General features: G+C 45.8%; 1 protein-coding gene across 8 annotated transcripts in view; it reads right to left on the bottom strand.

Annotated features, from left to right (window-relative positions):
• SEPTIN6 (septin 6) overlaps window positions 1–26,281 on the bottom strand; it is a 33,223-nt gene that overhangs the window by 3,545 nt on the left and 3,397 nt on the right. For 4 of the 8 annotated variants that reach the window (XM_064159519.1, XM_064159517.1, XM_064159516.1 and 1 more), the window contains exons 2-9: window positions 22,698–22,812; window positions 14,743–14,938; window positions 13,463–13,649; window positions 13,085–13,246; window positions 6,245–6,341; window positions 5,809–5,977; window positions 5,179–5,311; window positions 4,330–4,520 (exon numbers count right to left, since the gene is read on the bottom strand). In XM_064159519.1, the coding sequence (XP_064015589.1) occupies window positions 4,330–4,520; window positions 5,179–5,311; window positions 5,809–5,977; window positions 6,245–6,341; window positions 13,085–13,246; window positions 13,463–13,649; window positions 14,743–14,938; window positions 22,698–22,812 (1,250 nt within the window). Of the gene's footprint in view, window positions 1–70; window positions 239–2,423; window positions 2,468–4,329; window positions 4,521–5,178; window positions 5,312–5,808; window positions 5,978–6,244; window positions 6,342–13,084; window positions 13,247–13,462; window positions 13,650–14,742; window positions 14,939–22,697; window positions 22,813–26,281 lie in introns of those variants that run through there. The other 4 variants (XM_064159521.1, XM_064159520.1, XM_064159522.1 and 1 more) reach the window with 2 other exon arrangements.

The raw sequence follows: 26,281 nt of genomic DNA, 5'->3' as shown, positions 1-26,281 counted from the left end.
CAAAAAATCCCCACACCAAACCAAACCAGGAACATAAATGTTTCCTGACACGCACAGGCAGAGATGTTGCTGGGTGTTAATAAGGTTTAATTTGCTTACAAAACATGCTCTGTGCAGGCGCACACATGCGTACACGCACACACACTCAGCAGTGGGATGAGACAAGTTTCTCTTCTGAAACAATCCTTTCACAGTTTTGCAGCCTGCAGGACTCATCGACTGTGACTTGTTTGTGTCCCTGCGAAACAGTGGAGCCCTGCAATACTTTATGGGTCAATATGGAGAGTGTTTTTCTGAATTCTGGAAAAGTACCATATATACATATTTCATTCAGCAAAGACAAATGCCCATTGAAAAAGGCACTGTCTGCATTTATACAGTGGGAACAAAGAACTTAACTGGATTCAAAGCCCAGCGCACAAAAGTGGACAGTTAGGAGGACTGTCAAAAGCAATCCAAAGCCACACAAAAATCAGTAATGTTCACTCTAACTGCACTTTAGCCGTGCCTTTGTACTCAGCACCAAAATGAACACTGTTATTCTTTGAGCCTGATAGCAGGGAATTCTTCATTCCATTGTTGTACAGTAACCACTGGCAGCAGAGACATTCATTCAACTGGACTGCTCAAGACGACTGCAAGCTCCAGTTCGAGTCAGTGCAAGACCCTTCTGAAACTCTTCTGTTAAGTGGAATGTCTCATTGAAATTAAACTCAGATGCCTCTTGCTGACAACGTTATGTTTACTTGCTTTTCTGTTTCCCTTGGTGGAGCCAAGAGAGAAGGAATCCTGGGATCGGCTTTTCCCTATTTAAGGGCAGATCATAAGTTTGTTTGCACTGTATCTTGGAGAGAATGTAAATTCTGTCTTTCACTGCAGGGAAGGGTGGACATGAGCCTGAGTTTTTAGGGTGTTTTATAGTTAAATGGTGCTGTTCCAACAGGTCCCTTCTCTGAGGGACCTGTGCACCTCAGCCTGGAGTGCTGTCACCCTTGTCTTGGACATCACGTATTGCAGCTGTCAAGAAGCAAGACATTCCTGTGGGAGCTTTCTTTTCCCTCTCACCAGAGAATCAGCAACAAATTAAAAAGTCTCAATTAAACACACTCGACCTAACTATAAGTAAACCACTGTCATTAGCAATTTAACTAATGCAGACACTGCTCTCCTGCCAGGCAGGTGCATTTTTCAGGCATCTTTGTTTACATGAGCCTTCATTTCACAGTGCACTTTGCACTGCACACACTTGTTAATGGCCAGATTTGTTAACCCTTTCATGCAACTTTCTCTGCCCTACGAGCCTGCCCATGACTACAGACTACCTTACATCCCTGCTCACATGATGACAAAGACACTCTGGACAGAGTCACAGCCAACTGGAGCAGAGCATACTCAGAATGTAACACCCCTCATAGGGCTCTGCTCAGTGGGAATTGTCCATGCCTTGGCAAATCTCCTTGGAAACTCAGATGCTGGCTTTATGCAGGGGCAAAGGGATCTGGCATGCTTACGGACACATCTGAATACAGCCCTCTTCTACCTCTAGCCTTACCCTAGCTGTGGGCACACTTGGCATGACTCACAAAAGTGTGGGTTTGTGGCTGTCTGACACAACTGAACATCCGCCCATGGATGACCCAACTGACTGTTAAAAATCTATCCTGAGAGCCTTCATTATCTACTAAATGCTCAGCCCATCATCTGCTGCGACTTTGGATATTCAACTGTAGTAGTCAGTAGGTGAGTATGAGTTTGGTTACTTGGCAGTAGCTTCTTTAGTGCCCCCTCTGTATATACATACAAACATGCACACTCATACACACACAAAGCCTGGTGATTCTCTGGTGCTTTGGGACAAAAGAAAGCTCTAGATTTGGTAGATGTTATCATCTGTTAGTATGTGAAGAAGAGGATAGAAACCAGTCTTGCATCTACATCACCTGATGTGTAACCACAACTTAACATTGTAACTTGGAGGGGTGGGAGGGAAGGAGAAGGGAAAAGACATTTTCACGGCTAGCTGGGTTCTGTCAGCAGCACCACATCTCCATGGCAGTTGTTGCCATAGTACCAACATGGCTTATGTGATTAAAGAATATAATTTATTTCTAAGGGAATAAAGAAAACCGAGGCAATCAAGTATTGTAGGGTTTAAAAGAGAATCTAATCCTTATGTGTCCATGTTTCATTGCCTTATACAGTCTGTCTGCATTTACTTTGCAATGAAGTTTGTCTAAGGATTCTGCACTCTTTTTCTGCACCTGCATATGTAGAGAGAGACTGGTGGAGCATGTATAGTAAGGGTAAAAGCAGGGGAAGACAGAGATAAAATACTTAGAGGCTTCTGGGCTTGCACAGGGTCTGCTTTTTTAGGAACAGTAAGTGATCCCACTGTGAGGTCCAGATTAGTGAATGACGCTTACCAGGACAATGTGCCTCATGCACCATGCAGCCAAACAGCAGCTAACTGTAAAACAGCATACATGTAAGAGCTAATAATGATAACGATGTAACAACAACAACAAAGAAACTGAGTCATGATTAGTGCAAATTACTGAGCTTGGGTTTAAAAGAGTCACCTGTGAAAGAAAGAGGCTACTGTACTGCCAGCCACTAGTGAACAAGCTATAATTAAGCCACAGCTTGTGAAATTTGTGGACTGTTAGATACTGATGATCTAAATACTGAAATGAATTATTAAGGACAAATAGAGGAGGCTATACAGAGTAAAGAAAGCAGAACCACTTCCAAGACAGCTGTTTCCCCAAACTTCACTCAAGGATTAATCTATCTGTCTCTCGGAGTTTCCAGTGCCTCTCTCTGTCCCTAACTGACAAGGACAGTACTACTGCTTTTCCATATGACTGTGCTTGGTGTCAAGGAGCTCTTCTGAGATCAAAACTACTTCTAGGAACAAGGATGTGACTTGGGCCGTAGTGACTTACTGCTCACACTATAGGGCATGTTGTCTCCCTTTTCTGTATTCCTGACCTCGACTGATCTCAGGGCTGAAGTCTGCAGTCCTCAGTGCACATGTCTGAGGGTTCTAAGCACGCAATAACTCAGTTATGTGTTCCTCACAAAGTCCAGGCTGGGAAGAAGTCTGTCCCCAGTCAATCTCAGGCTCCTTGGTATGAAAAGCTATTAAAAACTCCTGAAGGTAATTCAAAATATGGAAAAAAAGGAATGGATAAGTGAGAAAAGTGCAGCATTAATTGCTCATTGCAAAAGAATGTTGACATTGATGCAGCTCCAGCTCAAATACTAAGAAGACTACACCGGGGCCTCCTGGTTATTGTGTTTTTAATTCTCATACCTCGTTTGATTTCAAGTTTAACAGTCAAGGGCTATTTTTCCTGATGAACAGTCCTGCCAGCTGTTCGGGCACGTGCCATATTGTTCATACTAACAACACTTCTTCATCTACTTAAGACTGCACAGCACAGACAAGGTTTACTCTGGATTTGCCCCAAGGATATGCAGAGAGGGGATTATGCCCGTGTTATAAAACCCAGACCCTTTCTACCTGTGCACAGCTCTTTGTACACATGCTAAGGTGGCACAGCTCTCCGTTCTGTGGAAGACACTGCAGCGAGAAGAAAAGGAACTGCTCGTTACTAAGTGAAGCAGGAGGACTCTCTCAGCTGTACAGCTAGTTGCTTTTGAGCAACTGCAGAGCATGAGGAGTCTGGCATGAGCACTGCAGATGGCCCAGATCACAGGACGCCCATCAAGGGGCTGGATCATGCCACATCAGTCCCTGCTAAGGAAAACTTATCCTAAAGCCATGCAATACCTTTCACTGTTTCTGTAGAGGGCAGAAAACTCATTTAGGGGTAGAGCACTAAGAAGGACCTAAGGTCCCTGCAGCCTTACACTTGGCAGATTCCAGAATTCAGGCTACTAGTCTCTCTGAATAACTTCCACAGTATAAGCTTTTTCCCAGCCTAAACAAATGTGATCCTGGGACCAGACATGCTTCTCTCTGCAGGGAGCAGGACATCCCTGCTACCCACACACACGGCAGCCAATACTGTTCTGCTTCGCTACAAGCACTGACAGACCAAGGCAGAAGCAGGGAATCTCAGGGAATAAAAACATCCTCTCCCATGCCACAGCAAGCAACGAGGAGGGTAACACTGCTCCCTGCTCTTCAGGATGACAGCTAAAGGTAAAATCCTTCCAGCTACTGCTTGGCCTTGCTAGGGATGAAATCTGGCTACAAACCTTCCTCTCATAAGGACTGGCTAAAGAAAAATATGAAGACTCAGAAAAATAGTAAAGGAGGACAGTTACCAAAAAGCCAACACCACTTGGTTAGTAACTTACTTTTTCCTTTCCTTATCTCTTTTAAGAGTTTGTGATCCTCCAGCTTGCTGAGCTTGAGACTGAAGCAATTCAGCTGCTGTCTTCCTTTGTTTAAATGCATTTACTTCATCATCCAGAGACTTCTTCTTATCCTCTAGCTTCTTTTTTTCATCCTGATGTAACTTCTTCAGGCGATCAAACTTTTCATGCAGCTAGAGGGAAAGGAGAAAGTTGAGCAGAATCCAACACTGCCAGATTCTCTGTTCCCAGGAAAAGAGGAAGAAGGAAGGATCCTATAAGATCTGAGCCTGCAAATCTCTGTTGGTCTCCACATCTATCCCCAAGCTGACACTGTGTAGACAAAGGGCAAAGAAGCCTCCTTCCACAACAGGTTACAAACTAGGGAGAGTTCTAGTGATGCACCATAGCACAGACTAACAGTAGAGGATCAAGACAGTATAATTCTGTGGAGACCACTTCCAGAGGTCTCTCCTTTATTCCTCTTTAAAGGTCAGTGAAAAAAACCCAGATTTTTCACAATGCTAAGGAAGTTGTATGGGTCTGTTTTTCATATAACAAGCTTCTGTTAGGGGCTGTTCCTCTTATGGATTTTTCCTACATTCCAACTCTCCATCAGAATCATGACTGTGGCACTTTCATGGTGCAAATAGCTGTATGCTACAAGCACTGTTATCTCATTTTGTCTTACAGGATGAGCACCTTATGTCCCCCTGATCCCAAGTTAAACTTCAGACTTCTTGACAAGAAAGTCCTAAACCACACTCTTTTCAAAGTGCTTTGGCAGCAGCTACCTACTTGGATTTAATCTATCACTCACAACTGTGAAGATACAAGTACTGCAGTCTTCACCTCTTTTTCAGCCTCTTTCAGCTCTGCTTCCTTTTCCTTGACCCTCTGGACAAACATTTGCCTCATTGCCTCTTCTTTTTTCTGCAGTTCCCCCAGAAACTCATTTCTTTTGGCTTCATAAGTTTCTTGTAAGCTGAAAAGAAAGGAAAAGCCAGTGATATGTCCTGAGAGATACTCTGCTTCTTTTAAACCTCTGAAATCAGATCCTCACCAGGAGTATTGCTTGCCCACAGCATATTTGCTACTCACCCACCCACACAGGCCCGAGGTCTTCCTTATCCAACTGTTTCTGGGATCTGTAATCTATTGTGCTTGTCTGTACGTTGCACGTTGGGCAACTTGAAGAGCCCAGCTGGCAGCAAACACAAATTCAGAGGCATGCTGCTGTACCTCTGCAGCACGGACACTGTGACACCCACACCTGCAGTCTGTCACAGCCGATCCTGCATACATTATCTGTACTTCCACCTTCTCTCACCCAGCCAGCACCTTTGCTGAAGTCTGCACTTATCTGACCTGGCAGGTTTTCTTGCTGCATTGGTTCTTTGCATGCTCTCTCAAGGATACACACACACAGAGTGCATCCAAGAGCACCTGTCTCAAACTCTCCTGTCTTGCCCAGAGTCCTACCTGAAGGGCTTGCTGTCTGGATCAGTGTCCTTGAAACCCATCTCTTCCAGCTTACACCGCCGGTACAGCTCGTAGTGGCGTGTATGGGTCTGTTCGCGAAGGTCCTCCATGTTCACGCGGATCAGCATCTCCCTCAGCTTCACAAAGTCACAGTGAGCTTCATTCTCCACTGTGAGAAGACATGACAAAAAGTAAGATGCCGGCAGAAACAAAGACCTCTTCCCACATTCCCCACCTGTCCAGTCCTCCAGCAGGTTTAACAGCCCTTCTGTGCAGAGAAACTGTCACTGTAAGCATGACATAAGGATTGAATACAAGAATCACTCCCGGAGAGATGCTGAAAGCCCAAAGAGCTCTTACTCTTCTTATGAGAGCTCACTGCTCCCTAGCAGAAGTGCCACCATCGATGCCATGAAAATCCCAGGGCTCCACTCACCCTGCACTGTGCCCCAGGGGTACTGACGAGCTTTCATCATTTTGTTTCCTATTTTCAGCTCCTCCGTGCTCCCGATCACTGCAAACGGCAGGTGGGCCTGGAACATAGGTAAGGAGACCCAGATCAGTTCCTCTCAGCTCTGGCCGACTCGCCGGCACAGAGGTTAGCACAGCCACCAAGCAAGACGCTCATTACACACACGCTAATCTCGGGGAGTCTAGCCACTGGCCACTAGCCCAAGACAAGCAGGGAGAAGGGAGGGTCCTCTTTGGAAACCTTGTTAGTGCTACCACTCAGTATCCTCTACCTGGCTGATCCTCCCAGCCACAAGGTCTCAGGTGAGATGAGCCAGTGCAAGACTAGCATCAGAATGACAGCTTGAACAACGCGCTGCACGGCTCTGGCTGCGGTGCTGTCCCAGGGGCTTGCCGTGGCTGAGGAGAACATCTGCACAAGCACAGAAGCAATAAAAGAGGTCTTGGAGCCTTCTTGATTTTATCCCCTTCCCACTTCCTCATCTCACACTGGAGCACGAGACAAGTCCTTCTGTTGGATTATGAGACTGAGTCCCTCCTTCTCCACCAGAGTAACAGCTCTTCCCTCTCTGCTTGCTTCAGCCCTGCTGAGGAAGGGCTGAACACGTTCCTGCACCAGGTCAGCCTCCCTGTCCACATGTGCCCTGAGGTCTCTCCCAGGCTGAGCTGGGAAGGAACCTGCATTCCCAGGGGCTGTGTTGAGCCTGTCTTGTGCTAACAAGACACAAGGCCTCATGTTTCTCACAGATGCACTGGGGCTCACCCTCAGCACCCCCTCTCCCAAATCACAGAGCCAGGAACAGAGGTGAGACTGGCTGGCCTGTAACTGTCCAGATCTTCCTTTCCCCACTTTTAAAAATGGGGGTTATCTTTCCCCTTTTCCAGTCAGTGGGAACTTCACCAGACTGCCACAACTTCTCAGATATGATGGATACAATGACAGTGGCTTAGCCACTTCATTTGCCTGTTCCTTAAATGGTCTGCAAACTGATCTTCTCCTACAGTGGGTGGGTTTTCATTCTCCTCCCTTTGCCTTCTGTGACTTGGGCAGTGTGGCTGGAGCACCTGCCAGTAAAGACTGACTTAACAAAACTGTTGAGCATCCCAGCCTTCTCCATATCCTAGGTAGCCAAGTCTCATGTTTCCTTACAGAAGGGCCCCTAGCCTTCCTTTTATCACTGACACAACTACAGAAGCTTTCTTGTTGCCCTTGACCTCCTTTGCCAGACTTAATTCTATCAGGGCTTTAGCTAACTTCATCTCTGTCTGCTCAGACAATTACCTATATTCTCCACAGGCTACCTGTCCTTGCTTCCACTCTCTTTAGGCTTCCTTTGTGTGTCTTGGTTTCTCCAGGAGCAACTTCCTCAACCACACAGGCTTCCTGGCATTTTTGCCTAACTTCCTCTTTATTGGGGTGCATCACTGATGTGCTTGGAGGTGATCCTTGAATATTAACCAGCTTTCTTGGCCACCTCTTCCCTCCAGGGTTTTATCTCATGGTACTCCACCAGGCAGATCTCTGAAGAGTCCAAAGTCTGCTCTCCTGAAGTCCAGAGTAGTGAGCTTGCTATGCATACCTCCTCCTTGCCCTAAGGGTGTTGAACCTCACTACTGCATGGTCACTGCAGCCAAGGTTACCCTTGAGCTTCACATTCCCCACCAGCCACTTCCTTGTTGCTGAGGACAAGGTCTAGCATAGCACCTCTCCTTGTTGGCTCTTCTATATCTTGGAGACAGAAGTTATCAACACATTCCTACAACACTTTTTAATCAAAACTGGTTCAGAGAAACCCAAAGGAGTGCTTTATAAAATCCTCATGATGTTGATGCTATGCTCAGCCACTGCCAGATCGCTGCACAGCTGAGGACAAATCCAAGGATCACACCATCATAAGGGATCCTGTGGACCGCAGAGCAGAGCTGTACCACCAGCTCAGCTGAGCCTTGGTATACTCTTCAACCTGAGACTCACATTCCACCGAGTAACATAGGTACAAGTACCTAAAGGCAGACTAAGAACAAGAAACATTTGCTTTTCAAAATCTCAGAAATAAAACAGTCACATACTTTTTGCCTTCTGCAGAGAGACTAAAAGATGTACCCAGTACAATCTCAGCAGAGTTGTAACAGAAATAGTCCTGACACCTACCTAGGCTGAGAAGGTCTCACCTTACACTCCACATTTCCCAAACCCAGGAAGCCAAGCAAACCCCTTAGACACTGTTAACACAGTTCACTGCATTTATGTGTTGTGCAATAACTGAGATTTAACCCCACCTCCACGTGCTCCTGGGAACTAGACTGCGTTCTGCCAAGCTGCAAAGAAGTCAAGTGCAAAGTTTCAGCACTTAAAAATAAAGATGCCAGCTCCCAGCACCCACCCCCTTCTGCTGAGTTTTGTGCAGTGACATTTCTTAGCTAGAGCTTTCAAAGTGTGCTGAGTTCTGGGCAATTAAAAGGGCCCCAGGAAGCCAATTATATAGAAGATCAGTGACCCTGGGTTTCTCTCAAGAGCAGGTAGTGAAGTTTTAATAGCACAGGTTATGTGACATCTTGAACAAGTTCATGACAGCTGGTACAAGCAAAAGACTTCAGAGATGATGTCTTCTGCTTTCAGTGTGGCTCATACAGCCAAACTGCAAGTACAGCACAACTGCCTGCAAACCCTCACAAGGATGGGTGCTTAAGCTCCTGTTCCTTAGCATTCCAGCTCTCACATGGGACACATGCAGAGTAACTGGGGCTGGTGGTCAGTTTGATTGGGCCATGCAGAGGCTCTGTGCACTGGGACCTCCTGGATCACTCCCCATGCCGAGATACCTCTGCAATCATGCTGACGTGCCAGTGCCTGTAAGGACACAGGCCAGCAGAGCTGTGCCTACTCTGCACAGGGTAATAATGCTCTGCAGGAGAGGCCAAGAAGTAGAAAATGCAAAGTGCTCTTCCCAGTTGAGGGAATGTGACTTTCAGCAGAAGGCTGTCTAACTGCAAAGGGCAGGGGATAAAAAACTGGAGATAAGGAAACTGCACAGCCTCCACACTGCAACACAAGGGAAACTCCCCTTCAGGGCTTCCAAAGCAATAATTTGCCATCTCATTTCTACAAGCTGTCTTTTTTTTTCTACCTTCAAGAGAGGCCACACAGAAGCAGTAGCTTCTGTCTACACTTCTGCACACAGGGTCAAGAAGAATCATCAGCAGTCCCTCTGGAGCAGGTCCACTGCCTGCAAACAGGGCCTGCATGTCCTACGGTGTTCCTGTTGTGCCAGGGAGACCAATGGGGAAGAGGACTAGCAGAGACCCCAGGGCTGAGCAAGGCCCACATGTCACAGAATCACAGATGGGCAGGGGTCAGAAGGGACCTCTAGATATCAGCTAGGCCAAATGCTCTGCTAAATCAGGCTGACCCCGATCAGGTTCTCTCCAGAGAAGACAACTCCACAACTTCTGTAGGCAGCCTGTGCCAGTGCTCTGTCACCCTCAACATAAAGTTTTCCATCTTCAGCTACTCTGGGAGGATCCAGAGCATGTCACACCACAGGGACACAGAGGAAAAGCCATCACAGTTCTGATGGTCCTGTTGTTTCAGGGCCAGCTACTCCCTCTCCAAGAGCACACTGCCACGTTGCCCCACAGCAATATGTCCTCACATGTGACACTCTCCTCCACAGCCCACTACAGCTGCCTACTTCTCTCCTTTTCTAATCCTCCCACTTCTGGGTGAGAGCTTCCAGACCTCCCTGTTAGCTTCTTCAAATTGTCTGTGAGCATCCCACAGTCAGTTTCTCCCAGAGCTGTTAATGGTTTTTACTTGCTTCATATCCAGGTCTGTGGGAGAGTGAAGTAAGAGGATTTCCAGGGATGAAGCAAGCAATAGGAGAAACTTGAGACAGCGGCACAAACACTGTACTATGGCCACACAGGCACAACCTGAACCTTGACTGTCCATGGCCTGGCTTCTCTCAATAGCAAAGTCATTTCTTGCACTGTACCAACTGGTTGGTTGCTGCCTTTGCCAGGGAGAAAGTGCTGGTCATTTCCTCCTTCTGTCAGCAAAGAAGTTCCAGCCCCCACCATGCAGAACAGCTCATGTGGTTTCATGTGGTTTCATTTAACTAGCAGGTGCAAGAGAAAGATTTTCATCAGTAAATGGACTAATTCTTTCAAAATGGAAAAGCCAATAGGGAGCTGAAGGATAAAAGAGTTTAGTTTTCTTACTTGACTTCAGAATAAAATCCAGATGGGAAGAGACCACATGAATACTGGATAGTGTCTTCTCTGAACTTTTAAATATATGCCTGCTGGGATTCAAATCAACCCTTCCAAGGAGATTGAGGATTCTTGTTCTGAAGGTATGTGCAATCTGATTATTTTCTAAATACTCCACTTGATGCCTTTGTTCATGGCTAAATGCTTTTGTTTCTGATCAGGACAGCAGAGATTTTAAATCCTTCACTTAATTCCTGCTGGATCAGGTGGTATTTTCTTTATTTAGTAGGCAAATTTGGAATGCAAAATACTCCAGAAAAAAAATTCCTAATGCATGCAGCACAAGTGGATGTAATAAAGTAAAATGCATAAGAAGTAGTGAGTTTGCATATTGTAAAGCCTGATTTCACTTCTCATGCAAAAGACAACTAATGCAGCTTACAGAACATTAAATAATTAAAAGAGCAGTTTTATTTTTCTCTGTAACAAAAAAACCCACACCACAAAACACGGAAGTAACTGATCTAGAGAAGTTGCTGGTCAGCAAGAAGCACTACCCAGCACGAAGACTGCATTTATAACCTCTCAAAGATGTTGATCTGCAACAGGCAAAGACAATGAAGCTTTCTGTAGAGAAGTACAAACACAAAGGTTAAGGCAACTGATTTAAAACAAAGTTTGCCATTCCTCAATTTTAAACATGATTAAAATTGTGGGGAGGTGGTGGAGTCATCACCCCTGGAGGTGTTTAAAAGGAGACTTAGTGCTACGGTTCAGTTAATTAGAAGATGTTAGGTTGGACTCAATGATCTTGAAGGTCTTTTCCAACCTGGCTGATTCTGTAGAAATTGGTAATTTAAATCACAAACCTATGCCAACTCATCCTGAGTGTTTTACTGGTCTCAGTCCCTCCACAAGCTCATCTCCTGACCTGAAGGTTGCTAATAAAATCAGTATTTGGATACAAGTTTTCCAAGTCTGCAAGACTGCCTTGATCAGATTCAGACTCTGGCTTGCTTAGTCCCCATAAACCTGGTAATTAAGATTTCTATCAATTTCATGTAGGATTTAAAGAGCTGATCTTTCTGTGCAGCAGCTGACATAAGCCTGAACATCTATGACTCAAAACAGCAATTCCCTTCCAGAAGATGGGTAAACGGATGAAAAGAAACAGAAGTTTACCTCCACCTCCCCAAAGAGCCAAGAAGACAGGATTCCTCCCTTTGTCATCAGACCTCTGGTTGCTTAATGACAGAGTGATGCTGCACCTGTGTTCTCAGGACTAACTATATTCCTGCACTGATAGAGCACCAAGCACTGAGAAAGAGGCCATCACAAAACTACTCTGGCCAGGAAACCACCACTGACAGCTCTCACACTGGGACAAACTTCGTATTTCTTTCAAGCCTCTTCACAGCACTCTACAACTGTTAACATTAGATCAAGATATGACACAAAAGCACAACAGCTAGACTTGTACTTCATCAACAGGAGTTAAGCAAACAACTTTTCCTATTTGATTTCTGTGACAAGCCTTCTGGAAAATGGGAATATGGTCAGGATGCACTGCCAAAGGGACCAGGGGATGGCTTCAGAGAGTCACAGGCAGCTCTGAGAATGCCAGAGCCAGAATGAGCACCTGCAGCAAGCACCTTGCAATACGTTTGACCTGAGTTGTGTGTTGTTTCTCAGGCACTGCTGGTTAAGCTGTGCAATTCCTTTTCATGGGATCCTGGAAGTTCATTGGTGGTAGGGAATCAGGTGATGCATGGACTGAAATCTAGATAAATCCTAGAGCAAAATGAGAAAGCACTGGGGAGAAATGAAGCACTGTGCACGTTGCCTTTCTCCCTACACTCCGCAAGGGATCAAAGGCAGATCTTTAGGGAAGAGAAGAACCACTGGGATGGACAGTCCTGTGTGTCCCACCCTTGTGTTTGTCTCACATGAGCACTTTGATGCAGCTCAAGGGAAGCTGCTGCTCTAACCAGCCTCACTGTATCCCTCTCTCCAACCATTCTGATTGAAAGCACCAGAGTCAAAAGCCAAACCAGAATAAGGACCTAGATAAGTAACTCAACCAACAAGAAACCAGCAACTCAGTGCAGACAGGAGTCCCAGAGACAGTCAGGTGAAGTGCCTCTGCTGAAAGGATGACCACAGGCAAAAGGAGACACCCGTGGAGGCAGGGCTTTGCAGGAAACACTGGTGCGGGACAGCAAAACTGTTTGGTGTGGAAACACACAGGCCAAAGAGCAGAAAAGGTGCATGTCTGTAGGCAGCCCACCTCTCACACCAGACAGGTAATACCCATCTGATTAATATAACCCAGGTCTGTCTCTGGCCTTGCACAGACAGGCCTAACCATCTAACTCATGGCCTGGATGGCCTTCTACACAAAGGCATTAGGACAAGCAAGGTATTAAAAGATAGTCTGCTTGCCTAGCATGACATTACAAGGATGGGATCACTCTGAGATCCTCTGGACACAAAGTAAAAGGGAAAATAGATTAAAGGAGCACTCCAATATGGGCCACCAACCCCTACAGTAACAGAGCTGTTGTGGGAGAGGAGGAAGCACTGAGTCACTTACGTTCATTGTCCCATTTATCTCCGCCACTGATTCATCGTCTGTTGGGAACTGGTAGATCTGGACCCCATTACTGACCAGTTCACTTGTGATTTTAATTTTAAATTTGGTCAGCTCACTCTTGGAAATGGCATCAGATTTGGCAATAATGGGAATGATGTTCACCTAGAAAAAGAATGATAAGAAGTCCTCAGCTTTGCTCCATGGAGTTTTCTCAAGTCTGCAATACAACTTAAAAGTGCTCAATAAATCTACAGTATTTATCTGCCAACCAGTAAATTCCACTAGTGTAAGGGCCATTCAAGGTGGAGAGATGTGGTCTGGAAAACCAACAGCCTTTCAGTCACAGACATAGTGAACCTACCCAGTAAATGTGCCTACCTTGCTGTCAAGCTTCTTCATTGTTACCAAGTCCAGGGACTTCAGTGAGTGGCCTGTCGGAGCGATGAAGTACAAGCACGCATGGATTCGTGTGTCATGGTAATTGTGCAAGACCCTCTTTATCTTCAGTTCTTCTTGCAAGTAGGCTTCAAACTGAGCATCAATGAACTCAACGATGGGCTTATAGCTTCATTGAAAGGCAAAAATGAAGTTATTTCTCTGACTGCAAGATCTGTAGAAACAGTGCTGCTTTGCTTGCTTTTACAGAGCAAACTGCTCATTAGATTTCACTTCCCAAGACCAATCCTCTCCACTTCCCTTCCTCCCCACCTGTATGAAATGTTAAAGTTGCACTACTGACAAGGAGATGTGGTCCTATATCAGACTCTAGCCTGTCCAACAAACCACAGCACTGGAGATCGAGTAGAGGACAGGAGATGCAGCATCCTCTCTAGGGAAAGTGGACCCTCACACTCTAAGCCTGAGGGGGAGAGACTTTTAAGATGGTAATGCAGACTCATCTGCAGCAGTGCCCAACTCTTGCTTGCACTCAGAGAGTGAACAGCTTGCTGCTCTCACAGGTGGAAGACACATTTCTGTTCTGCACTATCTTTGTCCAGAGCTCTGGGGCAGAAAATCCCTGTGACTCCTTTGCAAGGTCATCTGAAGTACAGAGCCTGTCAGATTCATGTGTAAAGGACATCAGTGAGTCTTAAAACTGAAAGGAGTATCCAGCAGACCCACAACAAAGCAAATCCCATCTGCAATGCCTCTGTGAAGATGCACCTTGGAGATGGTTTGATGGAACTGCACACCCCTTTATCACCGTGATTCAGTGATGCTGGGATGTGAGGTGCCAGAGGTGCTTCCCTGGGGTACCCCACTGCACATGTATCGTGCTTCCTTTGGCAACATGGAAAAGCCCTGCCTGAAGCCACTGTTCAGCCAAGCAGTCACTGGGCCATGCTAGCAGTTTGGTTAACAGCTCATGGTCAGCAGAACACAAAAGAAACAAGCACAGATGCTCTCTACTCTTCTGGCTGCCAGCAGGGCAGATACTGCTCTGAGAGCATAGAAAAGCTACTTTGATAGCTGGAGCAATGCTGATACACCACAGACTTTGTCTTCTCTTCTGCGTGTCCTCTGCCAAAGAGATGACGAGAACCCATGAGAAGGAAGGAGGAAAACTTTACAGTGCAGTCAGGCCAAACTAGGTCACAGGGAGAGACCCTGCATGTGAAAGCCTGTTCATGATACAGCCTCTCTCCCCTTTCACTCACCTGTCCTCTTTGTTGATCTGATCCCCAAAGCCCACTGTGCTCACAATAGTGAGTTTGAGGTTGACGTTGCTCTCCTGCAGGTCATAGGTATTGGATTTCAGCTGGACCCCGGGCTGTGAGTGTGATGCTGGGTCACCTTCAAACTTGGTGTTGAAAAGTGTGTCCATGAGGGTGGACTTACCAAGGCCAGTCTCCCCTAGCCAAGAAAAAGAGAGTTGAAATGTTCTGATGAGTGTTAATATGTCTTGGCCTTTCAGTTTCCAAACATTAAGAGGGGTGAAATTGTAGCAGATGAAAGCAGATGTCATGCTCCAAAGGGATCGTCTGGCGAGCAGAAAGCCATGTACAATGGGAGGTCTGTATTCTGGGCAAATTACATTTCACAGTCTAATGGCCATTAATCTTGTTAGAAAATAGAGAAGAAAAGAAAGAGGTGAAAAGGCAAAGAGGAAAGCATTGTTCAGAGCCTGCATAAACCCACAGCTACACTACAGAAGATGCTGTTTTCACTAAAAACTGGGAAGGAGAATGGGGCTCATTGCCATTTCTGGAAAAAAGATGCTCTGGATTAATATGCCTCTAACAGCCAGCCACTGAAATAGCCTCCTTCCATGCAGAAACACTGAGAGCTGCTCCCAGTCCTACAGCAAGTTGTGCAGCTGGTTTCTTGTGCCCCAACAGACTGAGTTGGAGGATCAGCCTTCTAGGCTGGGAGGAGGCATTTTCAGTAACGTCTGGTTTCCATATCTTAGGGGCTGTGCAAGCTATGCAACTCTCCAGAATCTACTTCCAAAAGTTCTGGAACTGCTATTTGGATTCTGTCTATCATCAGGGAACTGCTTCCTTGTCTGGAAAGAAGAGACAAATCTTTTGAGACAAGTCTCAGGTTTGTTTTAGATAGACCTCAAGAACGGAACAAAGCCCTCTGTGCACTCATTCCACAGGGCAGCCTCCCTTACCACACTCAGGGACAGCTTTCCAAGCTCAAAGGACCTGACCTTGTGCTAAACCCATAAGCAGAGTCTGGTTTGCTGCCCTGTGAGGGCTGTTGTGTTTTGGTGAAATGTCGATTTCTGGACTGCCAGATGAACCCCACCCACTGTGAGGACTGCTCCTCCAGCCTGCTGTGAGACCACAGGGAGACTGTGTCTGGCTGAAGCAGCCTTCCCCTCCCTCCTCAAACCCTCAGCTCCCAACCAAGACAACTTCATCATTTTCCTACTCTGCTCAAAAGAAAAGGGCTTCTTGTTTTTCTGGGCTTAGAGCTCTGCAACAGATCCAAACTTGCATGAAATGACCAATTCAACAAGGGGAAACTCCTCCCCACCCTCTCTGTCCAACCCTCTGAGCCCTACCCCTGCAACAGACAAATTCCTCACTCCTGGCCCCCAGAAGGGACTCCTCTCACTCAAGGCTGAAGTACATGACAGGCAGGGCAAACCTCCACTGCTCTGGGAGCTGAGTGGTCTCCATCTGCCGGTTTTGTGTATCAAATATCTTCCCAGAGGCAGCAAGACACACTAAGATTTTCAAGTCAATGAACTGCAGAGCTGCCCAGGAGCCATCTAAGAGCTTGTACTCTATTGCTGATTGATACAGGGCCACATCAGCCACAAGTCTAGTTGCTCTTCACACCAACCCAAGCAAGGGAAGGGGACCCAGCAAAGCACATGGTTATCTCTGTCATTGGAAGAATGAGCTGGACCATCCAGAAGACTCATGACTGATCACAGAAAGCTCTTCACTGACTTGAAATTTCATAGGCTCAGCTTCTGGGGTTCCACTTGACCCAAAGAGGGAGCAGGAACACAAGAGACAACAGACCAGAGCACTGCCATGGTTTGCATGGGGATTTTGAGAGTTAACAGCAGCCATCCTGCATGACCCTCCAGGCCTTTCTCAGGGATTCCAGGAAAACAGCAGCATAAAAAAAAAAAAAAGGAAAAAAGAAAAACCCTAAATAGTCTGAGAAGGCTGCAACATTTCCAGAGCCCCTGCCAAGGGATGGGTGGGACAGCAGGGAGGGAGTTGGCTGCTTGCTTGAAAATGCCAGGATCCCTGGTAGGTTGTCTCAAGACAGGAGAGTTCATTGCTGGGGTGTAGAAGCATTGCCCACACACTACCCTGCAAAGTCTTCTCCCAGGTTGGAACCAGCAGCCTGTGCCCCAGGTCTCAGGGCTGCAGGACAGGGTGACAGCAGTGGTGATCAGGGCAGGGAGCTGCTCTCTGCAGCGGATACACAAGGATGTGTGTAAATCACCCTGGCTTCCGGGACGACTTTGTAAGCCACCTCTTGTTCCTGCCTCCCTCCTTCTTTAGGGAAAAAGGTGTTCATCTGAGGCCAAACTATTGTTTAAATGCATCCTGAACCTATTCATTATTGCCTACTTTAAATCAATCTAATGTGCTGTTTCCACAGGATTGACTTTAACTATCAGAGGGGCCAGAAGTGCATATGAGATGTGGGCGATTTTTTAAGGCATAACATGCCTTTATACTCCACCTCCTGCCAGCTACACAGAGCCAGCAAAGACAACTTTGAATTCACACACTGAGGTTTTCCTTTTGGAAGGAGATCTGAACAGGTAAGGCATTCTTCTATAGGTGGGAGTTGCTCATCCAAACACTTACAACTCATCTCAAACATGAAGTCTCCACACCAGAGATGACACTCAGCCAGCAGATACATCCATCCCTGCACTGCAGAACCCCACTGACAGAGCATGGCACCGAAGCCTGCCAAGGAAGAGGAGGATGCAGAAAGGAAAGACTGTCTCACCTAAAAGAAATGACATTAGCACTGACAGAGTGACAGGAGATGGTAAAACGCTGAAGATGCTTTGAAGTGCTATGCTGTGTTAAGTAGGACCAGAGCTAGATAATGGTGCTACTTTGAAGGGCAACACAGCAGGAGGGAAGACTTCCGAATCTCCTGGGAGCTTCTGCCTTGCACAGAGGCAACTTTCTGCTGGCTAAAAGATGTAAATGGTGCCAACTGCTTCTTGTAAGGACAGAAGTCCAGATGGCACAGATGGTCCAATGAAAAGGACAAGTAGTCTGTGCTTGTTCCAGCTGACAGCACTGGACTCTTCTCCAAAAAGCAGAAGCAATGAATGGGGATTAAGGGAGGCAGAACTACCACGCAAAAGCAGCGGTGTATGCAAACTGAGCGAGAGGTGTCCTTGGCAGGAAGATTATTTATTGATGTCAGGCTATAAGCCTGACACAGGTGGTTTGATCTCCAAACCTATACAAAGGATTAGGCACCTCAGCAGGAGTCTGCTCTCCTGAAGCAGGGCTGACAAAGCACTGTGGGGAGGACAGGGCAGGGAGGGTGACCTTTACTGTCAGAACACTGCACCGGGAAGCTCTGACAGCTACTGAAAAGCTGTAGTGTTGCACCTTTCATCACAGGATGGATTTTTGCTGTCAAATATGACCATTTTCAGAGATATCAAAGGGAAAAAAAAGGCAAGAGACAGCACTCCAGTCAGGCTCTGGACACACAGCAATCCTCCACCAGTGCCCACAAGGCACCATCCACTCCCAGCACCCAGCACGGTGCCAGACTAGAGACACTGTGCCGGGATTCTTGCACCTCCTCTTGGTCTCCTGAGACAGGCTTCTGCTCCAACTGCACAAGCATATGGTGTCTTCAGACAGAAACAGCTCATCAAATCCCTCACTGACAGAGCAGTGACACAACTGCCACAAACAGCTGGGACAAGAGCCACTCTCCTCCCTCCAGCTGCTCCACACAAATCCTCTGCTCTAGAAACAGACTGCCCTCCCAATGTCACTTGGGCAGGATGTCACTCAGGCACAGCCCATGCCAGAAGACAGCAAGCACCGGTGCTGCAAGGAGCAAGTGATCCACCCATCAGTACTGCAAAGCAACACACCGTGCAGTGCAGGCAAGCAACAAGAGTGCTACCCAACACCAGCCATTCTGGGTGAGATGGAGGCAAGGTGAGAGGCAGAGATGTTGTGCTACCATACCTGTCTCTAGTGCTGGTCGGCAGCTAAGGTGCAGGAACAGAAGAAGCTGTGCTCACAGCAAATGGTTCTTTGGGAAGCTCACAGATTCCCAAACCAAAATTAGTAGCATTGTGCTAGTACACCTCCTGGCTTCCTCCTCCTACAGAAATGTTGGCATCCTAAGCACCCTGCAGCAGCAAGCTGAATTATATACTACAAAAGCCATACCTCCTTTTTTTGTGCCTAGAGATTTTATCTGCTTTCCCCTAGTACATGTTAAGTGAAACAACAAACAACTGCTTGCTGGCCTCCTTCTCCACACTACTCAGGATTCAAGAGGCCCCAGTCATATCATCCTCAGTTCCCTCTGGGAGTACAGAGGAGCCTTTGGAGTATTTCCCTGTTCAAAGGCATGGAGCAGGTCTCACAAGAGCGCCCTTTCACAAGAAAGCAACACCTGTCCTTCACAAGATTAACCACCATGGCTCCAGATACCAAATAATTCAATCTTAAAGAAAATGCATAACCATGCACAGCCCTTTCATGTGAAGAAATGGGAGCTAATCTGATGTAGCAGGTTTGCTGAGACAAGCCCTGAGGCAGCCCAGCCTGATAAGGCCATCTCTCACAGAGAGAGACAAAAATAGTTGTTTTCATCTGACAGGTGCACAGAGATGCTGCAAATTCACCCATCAGAAAGCCGTGGATGGGCTGCGGTGACAAGAGGAGCAACGTGGGCTCACAAAAGATGCCGAAGCACTTCAGAAGTCTACCTGGCTCCCAGCTGCTGCTGTCTGCCCCAGGGAACCAGTATCATTGGACTGAGGAGACCAATGGCTCTTCGGTTGGAGAAATCCTCTTCCCTCCTCAGCTGGTTGCACCACTGACCACAAAACCAACCACTGTGCAACTTTAAGGCTCTACAGCTCATCACCCTACAGAAATCCGCCTGCTGAAGAGCAGATGGCAGCTCTGCATGAAGAAACCTGTGCACAGCCCTCCCTTCTCCAATCTGTGGGACCTCCCACACGCCAAGCAGCAGTTTGGAGTGAGAGACCTCAAGCAGTTGTGGTACAGCCCCTGGTATTTCTGCCAAAAAAAGGTATTTCTGCAAAAAAAAAAAAAGAGCTGTTTCTTATTGCACTAAATAGGCTGGTTAAAACAAATCCCCTGTAAATCCCAGGAGAGAAGAAGGAGAAAACTCCTGCTTATAGTGGGATACTAATCTAATACAACTGTAATCTACACTGTCCACATTTGAAGAATCATAGAATCATAGAATCAACCAGGTTGGAAGAGACCTCCAAGATCATCCAGTCCAACCTAGCACCCAGCCCTATCCAACCAACTAGACCATGGCACTAAGTGCCTCATCCAGGCTTTTCCTGAAGACCCCCAGGGACGGTGCCTCCACCACCTCCCTGGGCAGCCCATTCCAATGGGAAATCACTCTCTCTGTGAAGAACTTGTTCCTAATATCCAGCCTATACCTACCCTGGCACAACTTGAGACTGTGTCCCCTTGTTCTATTGCTGGTTGCCTGGGAGAAGAGGCCACCCCCCACCTGGCTACAATGTCCCTTCAGGTAGTTGTAGACAGTAATAAGATCACCCCTGAGCCTCCTCTTCTCCAGGCTAAACAGGCCCAGCTCCCTCAACCTCTCCTCATAGGATTTGTGCTCCAGGCCCCTCACCAGCTTTGTTGCCCTTCTCTGGACATGTTCCAGCACCTCAACATCTTTCTTGAAGTTTACATTTAAAAGTGCCAGTCTATTCTTCCTCTTTCTTTCCCCCATCTTGCTTAGAAATATAGTCAGCACAGAAGGTCTCAGCCATTAAATACTTCTGCAGCCTTTGCAATGAACTAAAAGGCAACTAACATTTTATCATGGAAACTTCTGGAAGAAAATGGTTGTGCTGAGGAAAAACCCCCTGCAACCCCTAACTTACGAGAGGTTTGCTCATTTATTCTATCTTTGGCTCTAGTCTCAAAAGAGAGACAGCTTTCAGCTTAAGAGCTAAAAATTGCTCCACTCTGGGCATGCTGCTGACAGTCATTTCTGAAGCTTTCCCTTGCTTCTCAGCCAGGAGCTGGAGGAATTCATGGCTCACATCCAGTATGGTGCAAAGCAGAAGTGTCACTGGAGTTTTCTTCCAACAGATATCACATACAGCTGAAAAATGGGGGGCAATGAAGTGCCTTTCTGTCATGCTTAGTGGTGTGACTATGGGATCAGCTGTTGTTCTGTTGGCTCAAATACTCATTTGCTCTCTGTTGTTTCAATTTTTTGCTCCAAACAAGTAAGACTGAACAGAGTAAGTGACAGATGGACTCTGGGACTATTTGTTTTCTTTCTCCAGTATATCTAAGAGTTTAACTTTGTTACTGCAAGTTAACAAAGACAGTAGATAACTCTTATAAGACATTTTAAAGCTTGACCTCCTCAGCTCAGGATCTGCTGCTCATTCTCTAATGAAGCTTATTGCATTTTTCTATAAAGTTTCTTTATGCCAAGATTGACCATGTCTGTGTTACTGCTATTCATAAAAGACTGACATTAATAACTAATGCACATTGATCTTGGCAAGCCCTTGTTATTCAGATCAACAAGCTATTAATGCATTCCATTCCTGTCCTGCAAAGAGGAAAGCAGAGGTATCTGCAAAGAGGAGAGCAGAGGCATCCAACTCCTCTCCACACATGAAAGTGAACATAGAGCCACAGGAGGCATCCACTACTACCCCTATAACTTGTAGGGAAAACAAACCAACCAACCAACCAACCACAGCAGCTCAATAAATGAAAAAGAAAATATATTTCAGACTTCAGTCTTTGGGATAAGAGTTTCACTAGGTCATATCATATTCATGTACAGTGGAAATCACCTTGCCACTCAGCATGACAGTGACCTCCACTTGTCAGCAAAGTTTATCATCTCACAGGAATAGCATTGTCAGGGGAAGTTTTCCTCTCAGCTGCATTTAACAGGAGCTCAGCTCCACTCTTGTCTCAGACTTAACCCTGCCCCGGGCAAACACCAGGTCCATACCATGAGCTGGATCTCTCACCAAAAGGGACAAACAACATCCATGCAGGTGCAGAGCTGACCACCAACTAGGATGAATCCCCAGGAAGTATCCTCAATTACTACATGCCAGGCACTGCTGGCAGCATCTGCAGACAGAGCTTAATTCACACAGCAATGGCCACAATATAATGTCCTGCTTCCAGGAGCAGAGCACTGGCACCAGTAAATCAAACTGACTGTCCTATTAATTATTAATTTTCTTATCCACCTTGCCAAACTACTGCACCAAAGCCATACAAGATTTCACTTATGTTACTTAGGACTGCCTCTGATGAGGGACCATTTGGGATCCTAGACCTAAGGAAGACCTGTGAGACAGGCAGATGCTGCAGGGACAGACACAAATTCTTACTACAGTGCCAGGTCTCAAGCTGAGATCCATACCACATGCAGTTTGGGTAATGGTCTGAACAGCTAAGGCTTGGCCAGATACTAATTTAATTCAAGTATGAAGAGAAGGAAGGAGAAAAAAAACCCATAGCTTTTAGTGATTTAAAAGAAGCATGACTGGCATTTTGTTAAAACAATAATAATAATAATCATCATCATCATCTTATCTCTATCTGAACAGGACCTCAGGACAAAGTTGGCTGGCATGAATATCTATTGTCTTTTTAAAACATGACACTCAAACTTACTAGGTAATTAAAGATCACAATAAAAGTCTGGGATTCTAGGCATTTTATTTCTGTGGTTTACTGCTTGGTAGAAACTGCATAACCTCGGCAGGGATTTCCACGGGCACCAGTAAATCTTGTTACTGGAAATAGACACAACAATTGGGGAAATTTAAATCTAAGCTACATTGTTAACCCTGTCACCTACAAGCTACATCCAGCTGCAGAGAAGCCCTTTCAGCGAGAGGACTCCTCAGATTGGAAATACTCACCCACACACAGGATGTTGAAACAAAACCCATGATTAACTGACTTATTAACCAGCTGGTCAGGCAAACTGTCAAATCCTACATGTCCAGAAAGCGGGACGGTACGACAGCCTTCACCCTGAAATAGAATCAAATTGTTGGGTCATTTTCAAGCAAAATACACTCATCTGTACAAAGGCAAAACAAACTTAGAAGTACAAAACCTGAAGACTTCCCAAGTAGAATCGACTTCACAGTCCAAGCAGAGATGTGCATGTACACTGTAAATCATGGCAGTGTGCTCCTTTTGTCTCCAGAGCAAATGCAGACAGCACAAACAGAAAGTTTCATTTGCTGCACATTAGCAGACAGCCCTGTCAGGAAAAAAACTGCACAAAACACATACCCAAACACAGCTCCTCAAATAAAGAGGCTGCAAAACATCTATTTCTTGAAAATCATGCAGTCAAGTTTCGCCTTAAACTGAAGTAAAAAAGAACCCCCTCTGCAAAGAAATGTATTCATTATATATTAAACTGAAATAGGGTAGGTTGGCATTAGATATGAGGAAGTTCTCCACTGCAATGTGTACATTCCCCATCCCTGGAAGTGTTCAAGGCCAGGTTGGATGGGGCTTTGAGCAATCCAGTAAGGTGGAAGGTGTCCCTGCCCACAGCAGAGGGGTTCAACTAGATGATCTTTAGGATCCCTTCCAACCCAACTCATTCTATGAATGATGCCTCCTCTTATAAGCCTAATTCACTTAGTGTGAATTGTAACTCACATGTAATTCACATTCACACCTGACATGATACAAACTAGCTACAGTTAGGAAAACCGTACCTACATCTAGTACCTGAACAACACAGACACAATGCCTCTGCAAAGTTCAAGTGCAGCAGCACAGACAGAGCAAACAGTCTTCAAGCTATCAAACATAGCATCTTCCATACTGATGCAAAGATGAACATTTCAGACTGTCCAGACATAGAAAATGGCTACTAGCACCAGAAAATCAGGGATCATTAAAGGAAGCTGCAAGGAAGATGGTTGCATGGGCATTAATGAGACATAGTAGGTCTTCTCCAGCTCTGTGTTGCTATCTTAGCTTTGGAGTGTATGTCAAAGCTAGAAACTGAACAAGCAAAAAACAGCTGAGAAAACGTGTCCAGAACTGAGCTGCTTGTAATCACACAGCCCCATCAGAAGGCAGTCTGCACAGGTGACTGAAAGCAGAGGTACCCAAACCTGCCTGGTGGGAGACATGGGCTACTCCTGCCCAGCCACCAACTGACTTCCTGAGAAGCTGCTCCCACGCTCTGCTCTCTCCTATGCCCAACACCACTACCTTGGTCTTCCTGGCCAGGTGTTTGTCCCCTTTCTGTCCAGGGAAGTGGGAGGGCTAAGCTCCATTTCCAGCTCCACAGCCATTTGCTCTGGAGGGAAGCAGAGATATTTTCACCTGGCCATTGCACGAAGACTGTTGTACACAAAGGTTTCCAAACCTGCACAGCAGCCAGTAATAAACTGAGGAGTCTCAACCCCAGGGACGGCAACATGCAAAGTGAAGAACTGGTGCTAACCCTATGGCTTTGTGTGCACTGCAAAGTTCCCCTTCTGCAACCCCCTTAAAAGGTACTTCCCCTCACTGGAGCAAAGGCTGTTCTTGACAACGTATTTTAGTGTCAGAGAAAACTCCCCTGTAGCCCTTCAGGGACACCACCAGTTTGCCATAAATACTACAGGCAAAAGGCAATAGTTTATAGGGTGTCATTTGCAAGTTATTTGTTTCAAAATCATGTTTTTGTATCTCTTGAAAGCCTTTTCATAGGAACAAGCATACTGGTTTTCCCTGTTTCCTTAATGACACTGGTAATTTAGGCTAGGAAAAGCCCCCTAAGGGCTGTATTTACTACAGTAGCCTGTCAGATTATGATTACTTGCTTTGTTACTGTTTTGCTGGTGTGTTTCTTTTTTCCAAATATGACACTCCAAATGCACTTCAGCCATTAACCATATTTACCACCCTGTAATGTGTAAATATGTTTCCCCTTAGCCATATTTTGTGTATTAGTCTGACTCTTCCTGCCAAGATGTTCACCAAATATGGTGCTTTATTAAATCCTAAGCACCTTGCCTCCAAACGACATGTTCATCAGAGAGGCACACAAGTTCCCTATCAGATTCTGTGTTCACCTTCTGAATACACAGCTCCGAGAACCAATAATGCACACCAAGAGCTAAAGCAAAAAGGTAACTGTCAGGCACAGAGATTTTGTGATGACACACCTCAACCTTCCTAAAGTGCTTTCATCAAAACCAAAGCCCAGCACTCACAGCAGTGTTCAATCTGCAGCAAGAGCATCACAGCCCTGTTGAACAGATGGATGGACAGAGTCCACAAAGATACAAGAGAGAACCACAGGCAGACTCTTCCAGAGGAAAGAGAAATACCAAGTGTATTTTTAATGCTCAGCCTTAAAACTGCACCATTGGAAGACTGTTTGAATGCTACTCTCCCCAGGAAGCGTGGGTGGGAGTGTAGGCTCTCATTAAGAACACATCTTTTCCTCATCTCTAAATATAAGTGTGATGCAGATGGAACAAAACAAATGGTAGAAGTTAAACCACTCCGGGCTGAGAGAAGGCATTTACCATCACACAGAATTCAACCTCCAAGTAATTTCCTGTAGCCTCTTTTTCTAGTCACCTATGGTTTTATAACGCAGTTAAACCACAACACATCTGCTACAGGCCAAGAAACAAGTACTGCAAAATGCAATTTCCAGTCACAGTAGCTGAGCCTTCACGGTAAGTATTCTGCCATGAGGTAGACTGTGTTACTCTGGCTAAAAATCCAAAGCCTGCTTGGCCAAGCCATGGAGAGATCTGATGTGGTGGGGAAAAAAAGAAAAGCATGTTTTAAGGACAGACTAGTTTTGACACATGTCAGAAAGTTGTCAGCAATCACAAACCTGTGAACAGAAACCTCTTCTATGTGATCCACCAAAAAACAGTGCAAGGCACCAGTTTGCACGCATCAAGTGGTGTCTCTGCATCCAGAACACTGCTATATATAAACAGCATCATCATAAACAACATATGAACACAGCGATTAGTCATCCCATCTGTACATTCAATGTAGATTTGGATTACCTTGTTCCAAACGGAAGGAGAATATGTTGAGCTAATAACCTTTTGGCTGAAAAAGTGTTCAAGAGCTATCTTCTATTATCTACCTTCAAAGACAATCTTTCAGGTCAAATTTAAACTTCATCAAGGAAAGGAAGGTTTAACTGTTGCCTGTGTGCAGACTTTTCCCACCAGCATCAGTAAGTGCTGGATGGCCAAGAATCCTTTCGTACTCTCTATTTTAAAGTTAGTATCTTCTTGGAATGAAGACAAAGACAAGATCTCTGAGAACACTGGCACCACACCAAGACACCAGATGCCTTTTTTTCACCCCCATATATACAGTGACCCCCCTCAGATAAAATGGGTTGCTGTTGCTCTGGAGAAAGCAAAGTGTTTTTGCCACAAACAAGAACAAAAAGAGCAACACGCTAATGTGCTGCATCACCAGGCAAAGCTGTCACACACTAAAAGTA

Source organism: Pogoniulus pusillus, chromosome 19 (assembly GCF_015220805.1).
Source record: "Pogoniulus pusillus isolate bPogPus1 chromosome 19, bPogPus1.pri, whole genome shotgun sequence".
Lineage (NCBI taxonomy): Eukaryota > Metazoa > Chordata > Aves > Piciformes > Lybiidae > Pogoniulus > Pogoniulus pusillus.
Note: the sequence above shows the minus strand (reverse complement) of the source record. Positions and strands in the feature narration are given on the sequence as shown.